The 16,518-nt window shown below is 45.0% G+C and overlaps 1 protein-coding gene across 1 annotated transcript; it reads right to left on the reverse strand.

Annotated features, from left to right (window-relative positions):
* Positions 1-1,671: 1,671 nt before the first annotated feature.
* On the reverse strand, positions 1,672-9,834 carry LOC142212690 (alpha-1-antiproteinase-like). Its single transcript, XM_075280676.1, has 4 exons — positions 9,114-9,834; positions 4,278-4,542; positions 1,974-2,121; positions 1,672-1,860 (listed from the first exon to the last, which is right to left on the reverse strand). Exons 1-4 carry the CDS (start codon positions 9,832-9,834, stop codon positions 1,672-1,674), a joined length of 1,323 nt encoding a protein of 440 aa, XP_075136777.1.
* Between the last annotated feature and the right edge of the window lie 6,684 nt (positions 9,835-16,518).

A 16,518-nucleotide genomic window follows, 5' to 3' on the forward strand; every position in this document is an offset into this window, starting at 1 on the left:
TCATACATCTATCAAAACTGAAGGCTGGTATCAGTTCTTAGCCCATCCAGGTAACACATGACGTCAAAGTACAGTAGTGCTTTGACTGAACATCTCCAGCAAAAACAGGAGCTTTGTTTTGGGGGTAACTCAGTGGAAATATCCCTCTTACGCTAGGTTCACACCTGCGTTCTACTCTCCATTCTGTGCTTTCCGTCTTCTACATGCAAGAAGACGGAAAGCACAGACCGGGTGCAGCGGTGAGCGTTTTATGCTCTCCGCCGCGAAACCGTTTTTTTTAAAATCCGGACACAGAGTACTGCATGTCCGACTCTGTGTCCGGATTAAAAAACCCGGTTTCGCGGCGGAGAGCATAAAATGCGCACCGCCCATCATGGCTGGACAGCTTTCTCACCCATTCAAATGATGAGTGTGTTGTTGGCGTTGATGATCTGCCTGCTCCGTCATTTCAGCAGCTGTCAAGCTGGCCTGCCGCTGAACGTGTTCCTCGTACCGTGCCAGTGATTGTTGCTAGAATCTCAGCAGCTCAGTGGGAAGCCATATAATGAGAGTTTTGTTGGTGCTGATGATCCCCCTCAGCTCCGCTTGAGGAGAACTCTGTTGACTTCTGGCTACCTTCATAGCTCTTGTTGTTTTAGGATTTTGTGACAAATTAGATGTTCTTTTTCCCGGCATGTTTAAAAGTAGCAAACTGCCAATTGGGATTAAAGGTGTTTTCCCATCCAGTGTTTCAGCACTGCTGGAGCAGATCAGATAATATGCAAATGCAGGTACAGAATGGACTGAGGGTTAGCTGAGTGTTTAGATAGAGAGATAACAGAACTGGCTTTATCAGAACCTGAGATAAACTGCTGACATGAACAGTGTAATACAGTATATGAACATAAATTCATAACAGTCGTGAAGCCATGTCATTTACCGGGATAAAAAGTAGCTTATGTTTTAATTGAAGTTACAAACTATCTATGTGGCAAATTTCATTGAAATCTGTTCAGCCGTTTTTGCGTGATTGAATAACAAACATCCAAACACACAAACTTTCACATAGAATATTAGTAGGATGACCTTTCACCATCACCACTAGAGGGCAGCAAGCAGAGGCATTGTTTTCCTAATTACATCCTGGAAAATATTTGCATATTTCCCATCACCAATAAGTCAAGTTTTTAGCATCTGTTAATAGGCTCCACTCTGCTGATTGAGCTCAGAATCACACCCCTTGTCTCCTCCTGCCTGACACTGCCCTAATGATAGTACAGAGTCTACATAGTATATCAGGGATCAAAATGAACAGCGTCAACTGCTCAGGAATGGTGGAGGATAGAGAAAAAAATTCCACCTGAGCCAAAATTAGTGGAGCAACAAAAGCTGGATTTGTTGCTGTTGCCAAAGGTCTTTAAAGGTGCATAAGGGAAGGGGGGTTGGTATTATTATATTCAATTTAAAGGGGATATGTATAAGAGCTCAATAATAGAGAGGAGGATCCTAACTGGGACTTGCTTATCAAGGAAAGTAGAAACCTAGAGTACAGCTGGACCAATTCCCCTTGGTTGGATGACCAGGACCAGGACAATTCCAGTGTCCAGTATCTAAATATTGCAGTGATGTAAAGTAAATAACAACATTGATAAACAATTATATTTTATTGAAGGAGAGATATCTGGGACAGGATCATTCCTGAGGATTGGCAATTCTTGCAGTGAAGATAGCACTTTTAGTGTTGTAGTTATATATCGACATAAGAAAAGGATGGTTAACTTCAATACGAGGTGGCAGCATCATAGGAATTGCCTCTAATGCTGTGGAGGCCGCTCCTTCTGTCCCCTTCTCATCAACACTGAGTACAGCTCTATGGATAGCCTGTGGGGGGTAAAAACAATCTTACTAAAAACTTTGCTACTTAGATGGACGGAATATAGTCAGATAGATAAATAGATAACATAGCTAGATAGAGATAGATAGACAAAACTCACCCTAGAAATCCGAACATTTGCTTCACCAGTGACACCAGAAAGATCAGCATTATTTGAGAAGACATCTACTATACCCAATTTGCTTAATGTTTCTTTAAGGTTCATAGTGGATGAGACATATAATTTGGGTAAGATTAATTCTACCAAACTGTAAAATGAGAAGCAAGAACGTTATGAAGAATATGTAAACAGCAGACAGCATAGGATAATGTGCACACCTTACATAGCTCCTAAATATCCAAACACTGACTGTTCTGTAATAAAACCAAGAATCCCCTTACTCTGATAGATATCACTACGCCATCAATAGTCACTAGAGGTAAGAAACACAACTCAAAGCATGTTAAAAAAAATAAATGGAAAAGTAATTGTGGATGTACCGGGTAAGTATTAAAAATGCTCAAAGAGGAGGAATTTGTATTGAGTGATCCTGTGATGCAAATGGGTAGACACAGAAGTGAACCTAGCTTTTCTGCTGCCTGAGGCGAACTATAGAAAGACACCACCCCCCAAAAAGATACCCACCCAGCTATATTTGGTTACGTAATGGGCCCCCCTGATTAGGACACACCTTCCCCACTGGCAAATCAAAAAATTCCCCTTATTTGGACTCCACATAGTATCATACCCCCTTTTGTGGCCCACAACACCATACATAACACTCTTTTTTGTTCCCCCCAACATGGTATATGACCCCTTTTTTTTAGCTTCCCCCCCCCCCCACTGTATGACCCCTCTTTTTTTTTTTACCACCCACAGTATATGACCCCTCTTTTTTTTAGCCCCCTACAAAATATGACCCTTTTTTTTGGCCCCACACACAGTATATGACCTTTTCCTTATTTTTTTTTTTACCCATAACCACACCTAGAGTAGTGGCCAATAATCTTTACTAACCTGACCATGTTCCTGTCCTTGCCGCCCTCCACTGCTGACTCCGGGGTACTTGCGCTGTAGCCACCACTGCTACACTTACAGCACATACATACATACAGCATTGCAGCTTTCTTCAATATCGTGATGTCAGAGTAGCAGCGGCAGCACAGGACAGCCTGGACAGGAGCATAGACAGGTGAGCAAAATTTATCTGAAGCTGCAGACACCCCGAGCGCCCTTGACATTAACCTCTCTTCACCTGTCTAGACTTCTTAGCCAGCCCTCGACAGCTCCCACTTGCTGTTTTTTTAAAGCGCTTGTCTTTAGCTGTGTTAAGTTAAATAAATTGTGAAAATTTGCCATGTATAGCACCGCCTATTGCGGCTGCCTCACTTTCCCTCATTATAGGTGAGTATATGAGTATATATGCACCCCTGCGTAGACACATAGCCATCACTACCTCACTAAAAGAGCTTCCCTGTCCATCCCAAGAGATGTAACTTGAAACTTCTGGGCCCAATGTATTATGCGTTATTTACAATAGTGGTATATTTTATGTGGCATAGGGAGTTTTGGATCCCCCTCAGATTCCAGGGTCCAGTCACAACTGCTATCTCTGCAGTCCCTATAGCTATGCCAATTCCATGTCCTTTTCCTCTGCTTCCATTTCAAACCTTCCCCCTTCCTGGGTACTATTCCAAACCTGAATAGAAGACGTAGGATTGTGATCAGAGATGAGCGAACACTGTTCGGATCAGTCGATCCGAACAGCACGGACCCATAGAAATGAATGGAAGCACCTGTGACGCCGGCCGGCCACCGGCAACGTCATGGACCATGGACTGATTTTTCTGGGAGTTTGCAGAATAGTTACATAGTTACATAGTTGATGAGGTTGGATAAAGACATTAATCCATCAAGTCCAACCTAAATGACAGCAAGTATAGATCTAGGAATTTATATAGAAAGTATATTGGCAAATTGTATTACTACTTCATTATAAAAACAATAACATTTGTTTCTCAATATTGGTCTGAAAGTGGACGGCCACTTTTATGTACATAGTGCAGATTTTTTCAGTGTGGAAATTTACATATTGACTTTTTAAAAATCTGTAGCATAATAATTCTTTGTACAGATTTTCACTGTGGATTACACATACAGTATTTTAATGAAATGGATAAAATTAACAATAACATGACAGATGGATTTGGATCCGAACAGTGTTCGCTCATCTCTAATTGTGATTATGAATATAAGAGTTATGTGTATGTTTCAACCCTAAGTGACCAGGTGACTTTATAATAACTGACTGGGGCCACAAGCTCCTATCAGTTATAGTAGGTAGATAGATAGATAGATAGATAGATAGATAGATAGATAGATAGATAGATAGATAGATAGATAGATAGATCGATATTCCCTTACCTCCTGTGCATTACTTTCTTCCACTTATGAATTGATTCTTTATTAAAATTCTGTTCTATTTTTGATAACTTCCCCTTCTTTGGCAGGATGATTAAAGCAGTGGCACCTCCTTTATATGGTAAGAAGATCACAGTGGCCTCATCAGTTTCGGCAATATCATACATTCCTGTTCTGGTCATAAAAGGCACTTTCACTGTTTTGTTCTCATTGACATGAAAATCTCCCTCTCTTGTGTGATTCTCATCAAATGGATGTTCCCATTGTCCTATGAGGAAAAGAAGAGAAGAAAAAGATGAGTTTGTTATATGGCCTGAGAGTGACTGTTTCAGATAATTTTTAGTCTTCCATTTGGAATATAGGAATATATGGCTGATGTTATAACCCACAGGCGGTACTCATCCTAGTTTTGTTCTTAGGTTATGTGCACATGTTGCTGTTACTTGCAGTGTAACATGGTAGTATGGAAGGAAGGACGGAAGGAAGGAAGGAAGGAAGGAAGGAAGGAAGGAAGGAAGGAATCTATCTATCTTGCAAAGGTGTTAATCTCTTGCTGGAGTTCTGTATCTTCAGTCACAAGCTGACAAAGGGGATGGAGTTTTTATAAGGGGGTGGGACATAATAAACCTTGTCTTACTGCAGACAGGGCACAGCAGAGATACTCCTGTAGCAGCCATTTGTATTGTAGACAGTGAGGAGGAGGAGGAGGGGGAGACCTGGGCCAATTCCTGGGACTCACATAGAGGACTTCTTTATATATTTCCCAATTTTAAATGTAAAATGAGAAAGTATAAAACCAAGAGAAAGGAGAATAATGGAGGAAGGACTGTGAGATTTTATAATATTTCTGTACAATTTCTTGGATTAGTTATCCTTTAAAAGGATTTCCAATTTTAGGCCAATGTTAAGAAATAAATGTTATTGTTTGTATCATAAAAAGCTGTAAGATTTTTCAATATATTTTCTGTATCAATTAATCACGGTTTTCCAGATCTCTGCGTGGTGTCATTACTTATGTTTACTTCTATATGGTGGACAGTCCATGGTCATGTGACGGACACACAGGTGCACATCTCGGTATAGTCACAGCTCAGTAATCAGACATCTCCTTGGTAACAAGCTGGGCACCTGGGTGTCCATCACATGAGCATGGACAGTATGTCACATGACCATGGACTGTACATCACATGACCATGGACTGTACATCACATGACCATTAACTGTACATCACATGACCATGGACCTTACATCATATGACCATGGACTGTACATCACATGACCATTAACTGTACATTACATGACCATGGACTGATTTTTCTGGGAGTTTGCAGAATAGTTACATAGTTACATAGTTGATGAGGTTGGATAAAGACATTAGTCCATCAAGTCCAACCTAAATGACAGCAAGCATAGATCTTAAGGAATTTATATAGAAAGTATATTGGCAAATTGTATTACTACTTCATTATAAAAACAATAACATTTGTTTCTCAATATTGGTCTGAAAGTGGACGGCCACTTTTATGTACATAGTGCGGATTTTTTCAGTGTGGAAATTTACATATTGATTTTTTAAAAATCTGTAGCATAATAATTCTTTGTACAGATTTTCACTGTGGATTCCACATACAGCATTTTAATGAAATGGATAAAATTAACAATAACATGACAGATGGATTTGGAATTCATTTTTGTACAGATTTTCATAGCAAAAGCCACTAACAAACAGTTTTAGGATAAATGCATACAAAAATTTCCTAATTTCGCCTCCTCATTGACACGGTGTACAGGAGAAAATCTCACTGAATAACATGCTACTGTAATAAAAGGGTTGGTCAGGGTTACAGAACATAGCTTCTCAGGAAGGGACCTCACGTCCATTGGTCACATGGGAATGCTATAGTTCAGTCTCATTAAAATAAATAAGATGGGAATTGGATGGAGTATGACCATCTGACCAGTGGATGTGATGCCCCTTTCTGAGAAACAGAAATAAGCCATGTTTTCTAATCCTGCACAATCATTTTAATATTTTCCATACAAAAATCTGTGCAGAAAATCCATACATAATCCACAATTTGTGCCCGTAGACTAAATTCAGCACATAACCTGCCTGGGTAAATATAGCGAGAGAAGCCTCTGTAGAAACCATTTCCCAGCCTAAGTTATACCTAATGGTCATATACAGTCCTATGAAAAAGTTTGGGCACCCCTATTAATCTTAATCATTTTTAGTTCTAAATATTTTGATATTTGCAACAGCCATTTCAGTTTGATATATCTAATAACTGATGGACACAGTAATATTTCAGGATTGAAATGAGGTTTATTGTACTAACAGAAAATGTGCAATATGCATTAAACCAAAATTTGACCGGTGCAAAAGTATGGGCACCTCAACAGAAAAGTGACATTAATATTTAGTATATCCTCCTTTTGCAAAGATAACAGCCTCTAGTCGCTTTCTGTAGCTTTTAATCAGTTCCTGGATCCTGGATAAAGGTATTTTGGACAAACAATTCAAGTTCAGTTAAGTTAGATGGTCGCCGAGCATGGACAGCCCGCTTCAAATCATCCCACAGATGTTCAATGATATTCAGGTCTGGGGACTGGGATGGCCATTCCAGAACATTGTAATTGTTCCTCTGCATGAATGCCTGAGGATTTGGAGCGGTGTTTTGGATCATTGTCTTGCTGAAATATCCATCCCCGGCGTAACTTCAACTTCGTCACTGATTCTTGAACATTATTCTCAAGAATCTGCTGATACTGAGTGGAATCCATGCGACCCTCAACTTTAACAAGATTCCCGATGCTGGCATTGGCCACACAGCCCCAAAGCATGATGGAACCTCCACCAAATTTTACAGTGGGTAGCATGTGTTTTTCTTGGAATGCTGTTTCTTTTTGGACGCCATGCATAACGCCTTTTTTTATAACCAAACAACTCAATTTTTGTTTCCAAAATGAAGCTGCCTTGTCCAAATGTGCTTTTTCATACCTCAGGCAACTCTATTTGTGGCGTACGTGCAGAAACGGCTTCTTTCTCATCACTCTCCCATACAGCTTCTATTTGTGCAAAGTGCGCTGTATAGTTGACCGATGCACAGTGACACCATCTGCAGCAAGATGATGCTGCAGCTCTTTGGAGGTGGTCTGTGGATTGTCCTTGACTGTTCTCACCATTCTTCTTCTCTGCCTTTCTGATATTTTTCTTGGCCTGCCACTTCTGGGCTTAACAAGAGCTGTCCCTGTGGTCTTCCATTTCCTTACTATGTTCCTCACAGTGGAAACTGACAGGTTAAATCTCTGAGACAGCTTTTTGTATCCTTCCGCTGAACAACTATGTTGAACAATCTTTGTTTTCAGATCATTTGAGAGTTGTTTTGAGTAGCCCATGATGCCACTCTTCAGAGGAGATTCAAATAGTAGAACAACTTGCAATTGGCCACCTTAAATACCTTTTCTCATGATTGGATACACCTGGCTATGAAGTTCAAAGCTCACTGAGGTTACAAAACCAATTTTGTGCTTCAGTAAGTCAGTAAAAAGTAGTTAGGAGTATTCAAATCAATAAAATGATAAGGGTGCCCATACTTTTGCACCGGTCAAATTTTGGTTTAATGCATATTGCGCATTTTCTGTTAGTACAATAAACCTCATTTCAATCCTGAAATATTACTGTGTCCATCAGTTATTAGATATATCAAACTGAAATGGCTGTTGCAAACACCAAAATATTTAGAACTAAAAATGATTAAGATTAATAGGGGTGCCCAAACTTTTTCATAGGACTGTATGTCATAGTCAGATTTTAGATTTCTTTCATCTTCTAAAGAAGTATTTTTCGGACTATAAGACGCACTTTTTTTCCCCAAAATTTTTGGGGAAAAGAAGGGTGCGTCTTATAGTCTGAAGGTGGCGCCTGGCATCCGCTGTAATAGAGAGACGGAAGCCGGCAAGTGATAGACGCCATTACAGGTGCCGGGGCCTGAGACATCGCTGCGCTCCTCTGCCCTGCATGAAGCCAGCAGCGGCAGGGGCTCCTCCGTGCCCCCGCCGCTGGCTTCATGCAGGGCAGAGGATCGTAGCGATGTCTCAGGCCCCGGCGTCTATCCCTCCCCGGCATCCGCCTCTCTAGTACAGCGGATGCCGGGTTAGTATCCGTGGCCCCTTCTCCCCCGGGGCCGGTCCCCACCGGCCCCGTACCTGTAAAGTTGCAGGCCGGCTCCTGCGCGGCGATATCGCAGGAGCCGACCTGTTCGGGTGACAGCCGGGAGCCTAATGAGGCTCCCCGGCCTGTAACGGCTATATTAGTATTGCGGCTGGTCTCTATGACCAGCCGTAATACTAATAGACAGAATGTCCCATATGGGACTTGCGATCAAGTGACCGCAGGTTCAAGCCCCCAGGGGGGAATAAAATAGTAAAAAAAAAAAAAAGCTTTAAAAATATGAAATAAATAAAAGTTCTAAATCACCTCCTGTTTTTTTTTCAATACAAGGTGATCTAAGCAATAGATATCCCCCAAAATGGTATAACTAAAAATTACAGCTGGCCCCGCAAAAAAAACGCTCTATGCGTCCCCGTACAGCTGCAGGGTCACCTGTCAATGTGGCCTTGCAGCTGTTGCAAAACTACAACTCCCATATATTAAATATTTTACCAGTTTTTGCTTCAAAATTTTTTTTCCCTATTTTCCTCCTCTAAAACCTAGGTGCGTCTTATAGTCCGAAAAATACGGTAAGTCCTTAAAGGAAAGCAGTACTGAGTGTGAGAGGTGGCAGAATTAGCATTAACCCTTTGTGGTGTGCTATGTGTTATAAATTCCTGGATTACCTCTGAAGTAAATGTAATTGATGAGGACAAAAATGGCATCCGAGTCTACACTGTCCAGCAAGTCCTTGATCTTGCCATGGGTGTTCTTCTCCACATAACTGTTGATCTGATTTTTTGCTTCGTCTTCGTTTTTGAAATCAGTAGAAAACGCCTGTGAGTGGTAGAGCCTCTTGGCTTCATCTAAGAATGTCTGCTGGATCTTGTGCTCCTTGGAAGTGAAGAGAGCATTCCCACTATCAAGCTGTAGCTCGCTCTCTGCATCATTCAGCAGAACCATAAGATTGTGAAAACCGTCATGCATTTCATGTTCTGAAATCTCAGAACGGTTAAAACCGAGCCCTTCAATGATCTGTGACTTGGTCTGACCCTTAGCAGCCAGGGACACGAAAGCAAGTGCAGTAGAGATACTGACAGGGGAGAAGACAATGTTTTTAGAAGGATGATCTAGAGCTACCCGCCGATACAAGTCAAAGGAAAACTTGGAATTGTATGGAGCTATCTTGTGACAGGGCAAGGACTCATTCTGATGGCGGTGGTGATTCTTGCCATGGTGTTCCCCTTTCTTGTGATGACCTTCTTTGTGATCTTGGTGGTCTTTGTGATCTTGGTGGTCTTTGTGATCATGGTGGTCATCTTTGTCATGTTTATGTTCGCCTTCATGATGATCAGCAAAGGCCAATGCAAAGATCACCACTACTCCCAAAAACAGAAAGACCCTCATGTCTCTAAATGGGGAAAAAAAAATCACAATAATTTAGATGTTGAATATTGCTGTCATCATCCTTGCACTAGTATCTACATGAAGAAGTGGGTTACTTAATACGTTACATTTCAAAATGATATTAAAGGTATTGTAAAATACAGATGTAGCAGAGCTAACCTGAACTTCTGCAAAAGGTTAAACTGCTGCAACGTGATATCTTATGAGAGAAAACAACTAAAATTGGAAAATGTTTATACAAATGTTTATTCTGGCTAATCCCACCCACACATTGTAGAAGTATATCCGCTACGGAAATGCTGCAATTTAAAAAATGCTTACATTTTTTGAAAATCCCAGCATGTCAATTATACGACAGGAGTTTCCATATAGGTATACTAGAGGCAGAAAGTCTGCAGAGGAAAACTCTGCACATTTTCTGTGAAAAATGTAAAAATGTTGTGGACAAAATGTAATGTGTTTTCCCCCTACGCCCAACAGCAGCACAACTGGGGTATTTCTGCCCCTATGAGCTGTTAGGACAGGTGGAATTTTTAATTACCTAACAGCTTTTGACCCCTATAAGAGGCCGGAAGACCTGCTCCTCCCTTGTGTTTTTTTCTGTCCTGTGGGACAGGACAGGTGGTCAGGGGGGAGCAGGTGTTCTGACCTCTCATAGGGGTCCACTACTCTCCCCCTTCCTTACCTGACAGCGGAAGACCTTCATTTTTTTCCTTTTCGGGGGAACCTGCCACTTCATGCGCGCTTCTGTAGCTCTTTTACTTTACTTTTGGTAGAATTGGAAGGGACCTCAAGGGCCATTGGGTCCAACCCCCTGCGAGTGCAGGTTTTCCTAAATCATCCCAGCTATATGTTTATCCAGATTCCGCTTGAAGATTTCCATTGATGGAGCGCCCACCACCTCCCGTGGCTGCCTATTCCACTCTCTCACTACCCTCACTGTCAGAAAGTTTTTCCTAATGTCTAATCTGTATCTCTTTCCCTTTAGTTTCATCCCATTGCTTCTTGTACTTCCTTGTGCTAATGAGAATAGGGTAGATCCCTCTGCACTGTGACTACCTGTCAGATATTTGTAGACTGCTATTAAATCTCCCCTCAGCCTTCTCTTCTGCAAACTAAACAATCCTAGTTCTTTTAGCCGCTCCTCATAGGACATGGTTTGCAGACCTTCCACCATTTTGGTTGCTCTTCTCTGGACTTGCTCCAATATATCGATGTCTTTCTTGAATTGAGGCGCCCAGAACTGTACACAGTATTCCAGGTGTGGTCTCACCAGGGAAGAGTACAGCGGAATAATGACCTCTCTTGATCTAGATTCAATGCTTGTCTTAATACATCCCAGAATTTTATTAGCCTTTTTTGCAGCAGCACCGCACTGTTGGCTCATGTTGAATTTGTGATCTACTATTATGCCCAAGTCCTTTTCCCCTATGCTATCACTTAGTTCTATTCCTCCCATACTATATATGTTTTTTACATTTCTGCTACCCAGATGTAGAACTTTGCATTTCTCCCTGTTAAATACCATTTTGTTCGCCTCAGCCCATTGTTCCAATGTGTCTAAGTCCTTTTGAATACACTCTCTCTCCTCTCTAGTGTTGGCTATTCCTCCTATCTTCGTATCATCTGCAAATTTTATGAGTTCCCCAATAATTCCATCGTCCAGATCATTTATAAAGATATTAAAAAGTACTGGGCCCAGAACAGAGCCCTGCGGCACCCCGCTTTTGACTTTCTTCCAGTTCGATGTGTAGCCATTTAGTATTACTCGTTGTGCCCGATCATTAAGCCAGTTGTGAATCCACCTAACTGATTTTTTGTCAAAGCCATACTTAATCATTTTTTCAATAAGAAGGTTATGTGATACTTTATCAAATGCCTTACTGAAGTCAAGATATACTATGTCCACGGCATTCCCTTGGTCCAACCATTCAGTGATTTTGTTGTAGAAGGAAATCAGGTTAGTCTGACAAGATTTATTGGTCATAAAGCCGTGCTGGCTCTGGTTAATTAATGCCTTCCCATCCAGGTACCGAAGTAAATGTTCCTTGACAATTTGCTCAAAGATTTTTCCTGCTATCGAGGTCAGACTTACCGGCCTGTAATTTCCTGGATCGTCCCTTTTCCCCTTTTTGTAGATGGGGACAACATTTGCCCTTTTCCAATCTAAAGGGACCACTCCTGTTTCCCATGACTTACCGAAGATTATAGCAAGGGGTTCTGTTATTTCCTCTGCTATCTCTTTCAGGACTCTAGGGTCTAGCTCTGTCGCGCCGGGTCTGGGGCTTCCCCATGCGCAGGAACTTTAGACCTAGGAACCTATCTCAGGTTCCTCGGGTCCGCCGGCTAACTGGTCCGCCGCGCATGCGCAGGGCACGGTCTCGCGGCGGACATAGGAAGAAACCCCTAGACGCGAGCATTTGCCGTGGAGATTCGGGGGGGGGGCCTCCCTGTTCCTGGGGATCCCAGGCCTGAGTGGGATCCCCCTGCCCCCCCTCTCTTTTTTAGATTCTATTGCCTCCTTTGCAGGCCCCGCCCCCTTTGGGTGTTGCTCCGGACAGACCCCGCCCCCTGGCCTATTTAAAGTCCCCCTAGACCATCATTCAGTGCTTGTCGCTCCAGTTACAAGCACATCAACTGGAGAAGCTCCTCAGTCATTCATTTGCCCTGGAAAGCTGTGCTTTGTTGATTAAGGTTTGGTGGACATGGCCAGGGGAGGAGGGGAAAGGCAGGTGTTGGTGTTATCCCTGGGAGCAGTAAGTTGTTAGTGGATCCCTCTTTCTTCCTCCTCAGAATGTCTTCCTCTTCCTCCTCCACTATTCCTCCTCGAAGGAAAGTTGCGCTTCCTGACGACTCCCAGTACCGGTTCTGTCAGGGGTGCAGAGCCCCCCCCCGAAACAACTCCCATGCGAGAGATGGTTTCCTGGGTGAAGGGGTATGTCCAGGACTCCATGAAGAGGATGGAATCCATCTCCCTGGCCAAGAGACCGCGCCTGGACTGTGAGTTGTCCCTGCCGCCCCTGGAAAAATTGCGCCTCAGGTACGTGGAATCGTCATCAAGTACTGAGGAGGAGAAGGAGATTTTGCCCCTGGACAAGATGTCCAGAGTATTCAGGACCCTGAGAATCAGAGACCGGGAAGGCGGGGAAGGCTCAAGCCGCAGGTCCCGCACTTTCAGGCCCTCTTTGGAGATGCTCCGCCTGATGGAGGGCGAATGGAGGTACTCGGAGAGATCCTTTGCGCCATCAAGGCGTTTTAAGTTGCTTTTTCCCATCTCTGAGAGTCAGCTGAAGACGTGGGTCCTCCACCAAAAGTGGACGTCGCCGTGGCCAAATTATCAAGGCGCACCGTCCTCCCATCTTTGGACGGGTCTGGTCTCAGGGATCCCATGGATCGCCGAGTGGAAGGATCTCTGAGGCGGGTGTATTCGGCCGCCTCTGCCCAGGCCTCTTTGGGTATTGTCACGAATGAGGTAGCGACTGGCTTATGGGCAGAGCTTTCATCCCTTGCCAAGGACATCGATTCCGGCGTGGATCGAGATGATCTTCTCGCGGCAATGTCGGACATCACTTTACTGGTGGATCACCTGACCGAGGCTACCCATTTCCAGACCCGTCTGGCAGCCAGATCCATAGTGCTGGCTACTGTGGCTCGCCAACCCCTGTGGCTGAAGCCCTGGAAGGCTGATCTCACCTCTAAAAACAGCCTGTGTGGTCTCCCCTTTGAGCCCGGATGGCTGTTCGGGAGGGAGCTCGACCACATCATGGAAGGATTGGCCGACTCCAAAGGCAAGAATCTGCCACAGCCTCTTGAAGGTCGGAGTTCCTCCTTTCGAGGAAGAGGTGCCACCAGGAGAGGAATCAGAGGCCAGCGGTGATCCGGCAGAGGAAGAGGTCAGGGCTCATCTCGTGGGCGTAAGAATGCCCCCTTCTAATTCCCCCACATTACCCCCCCTCCCAACCCCCCTCCCCTGTGGTGGGCGGTCTTTCCCACTATGTGGATGCCTGGCGCCAGAATATTCGGGACCTCTGGGTCATCCAGACGATCCAGGAGGGCTATAAAATTAATTTTGTTTCCCAGCCGCCAGAGAAGATGGTAAGAACCCGCCCTCTTCAGGGCCCCAAACAACTTCATCTGGAGAAACTGATTCAGGAATACGTGGACAAAGCCGTGCTGGAGGTGGTTCCTCGCGCAGAGCAAGGCACAGGCTTCTATTCTCCAGTCTTCTTGGTCCCCAAGTCATCAGGCGAGTGGCGTATGATCATCGATCTCAGGTATCTGAATCACTTCATCCGCAAGCTGCGGTTCCGCATGGAGACCATCAGGTCAGTGCTACCTTTCCTGCACCCTGGAGATCACTTCGTCACTCTGGACCTGAAGGACGCCTATCTCCACATACCCATCTTTCCGGCACACTGAAAATTCCTAAGGGTTGCCGTATACATAGAAGGGAAAGAAGCGCACTTCCAGTTCGCAGCCCTCCCGTTCGGCATATCCTCCGCCCCCCACACCTTCACAAAGGTTATAGCTCCGGTCGCTGCCGCCCTGCGCCTTCAAGGCATATTCATACCTGGACGACTGGCTTCTAAAGGCTCATTCAAAGGAGGTTCTTACCACGCAGGTGCAGACCGTCGTAGCTCTACTAGACAAGCTGGGGTGGCTGGTAAACTGGCAGAAGTCAGTAATGGTGCCATAAACACGAGTTCAGTTCTTGGGACTTATTCTAGACTCTCTCAACATGACGGTCTCTCTACCCTCTCCTCGCAAAAGGAAAATTGCTCGGGCAGCACTTCATTTGTCTTCTACACGGAAGGTCACCATCAGGACGGCTATGAAGGTCCTTGGATTGATGTCTGCTACCCTAGATGCAGTTCCTTGGGCCCTATGGCATGTGCGCCCTCTACAGAACAAGATCTTGAGAGTCTGGAATCACAGTCCTTCAGGTTTACAGAAGCCAATCCAGTTAACCATCAGCACCCGGCAAACCTTGCCCTGGTGGACCCATCTGCGAGATGGGAAGTCCTCGGTCCAGCCCGCCTGGACCCTGTTGACGACAGATGTCTCCCTCACAGGCTGGGGAGCTCATCTGGGGGAGACCCCGGTTCAAGGTATATGGAATCAGCGGGAGAGGACGCACTCATCCAACTGGCGCGAGCTTACCGCAGTTCATTGAGCCCTTCTGTCATTTGCACCACTTCTACGAGGGAAAGCGATCAAAGTAAGATCAGACAATCTGACGACAGTCCACTATATCAACAAGCAGGGAGGAACCAGGTCCCCCTCGCTCCTGCAAGTCACCAACCTGATCTTCTCCTGGGCAGAACGGAACCTCTCCCAGCTGGCCGCGGTACATATCCAGGGCCGCCTGAACATCCTAGCGGATCAACTCAGCAGAGGCCGCCCGACCGCAGGCGAATGGTCCTTGAATCAGGACATCTTCCACTACCTGACCAGGAGGTGGGGTCTCCCCGAGGTGGATCTGATGGCCACCCAACACAATGCCAAAGTAGAAAGGTTTTGCTCCCTGTACCGGGAAGACAACCCTTTGGCTGTGGATGCCCTGTCAATACCATGGAGGTTCGAACTGTCATACGTGTTCCCTCCCATCCCGATGATCTCAAAGGTATTGGCGAAACTCAGGCAGGACCAGACTTCGGCAATAGTGATCATGCCGTTCTGGCCAAAAAGGGCATGGTTCACCGACCTTATCCTTATGAGTCGGAGGAACTACTGGAGGCTTCCACCAGTCAGGAACCTGGTGTCACTAAATAGTCGGCCGTGCCTGGGCCTAGACAAATTCAACCTCACTGCCTGGAGGTTAACCGCGCCATACGTGCAGAGGATTGTCCCAGGGAGTGCTAAGTACCTTAGCCCATTCAAGAGCAGAGGCAACCAATCAGAGCTACCAAAGGATCGCCCGGATATTCCGAAATTGGTGTACAGGCAGCCACCGCGATCCAGACAGAGATGCAGTCCTAGAGTTCTTATAGAACGGCCTGGAGAGAGGACTAGCACCTGCCACTCTCAAGGTTCAAGTGTCAGCTCTATCTGCTCTCCTGGAGACACGGTTATCACAAGATCCTCTTGTCAAACAGTTCCTTAGGGGGGCTGCCAGGCTCCGCCCCCAGGTACGGCCCCCTGTCCCCAGGTGGGACCTGGCCGCGGTTCTACAAGGGCTGTGTGCGCCCCCCTTCGAACCATTATCTGAAGTGGACTGGAAGTACCTGTTATTTAAGGTGACTTTCCTGCTAGCAATAACCTCTGCCAAGAGGGTTGGCAAATTGCAGGCCCTAGCGGCCTCCGAACCTTTCATAACCTTCTTCCCTGACAGGGTACAGCTAAGATTCATTCCGGGATTTTTGCCAAAGGTACCAACACTTCAGAACACCAACCAAGTGATCACCCTACCGGGTTTCTTTCCCTCTCCTGCTATGGAGCAGGAGGAGAAGCTACACACACTGGATCTGGTAAGAGCACTACGTATTTACCTAGACCGTACAGCACCGTTCCGAAGATCAGAGAATCTTCTGGTTAATGTGTTCGGCCACAATAGAGGCGCTAAAGCATCAAAGGTAACCCTGTCGAGATGGATCAGAGAAGCTATCAGCTGTTCCCTTCGGGCCCAGAATCTTCCTGTTCCAGATTTCCTACGAGCCCATGCCACCCGAGCAGTGGCGACATCAT

The sequence above is a fragment of the Leptodactylus fuscus genome, chromosome 7 (assembly GCF_031893055.1).
Source record: "Leptodactylus fuscus isolate aLepFus1 chromosome 7, aLepFus1.hap2, whole genome shotgun sequence".
In the NCBI taxonomy this organism is placed as follows: domain Eukaryota; kingdom Metazoa; phylum Chordata; class Amphibia; order Anura; family Leptodactylidae; genus Leptodactylus; species Leptodactylus fuscus.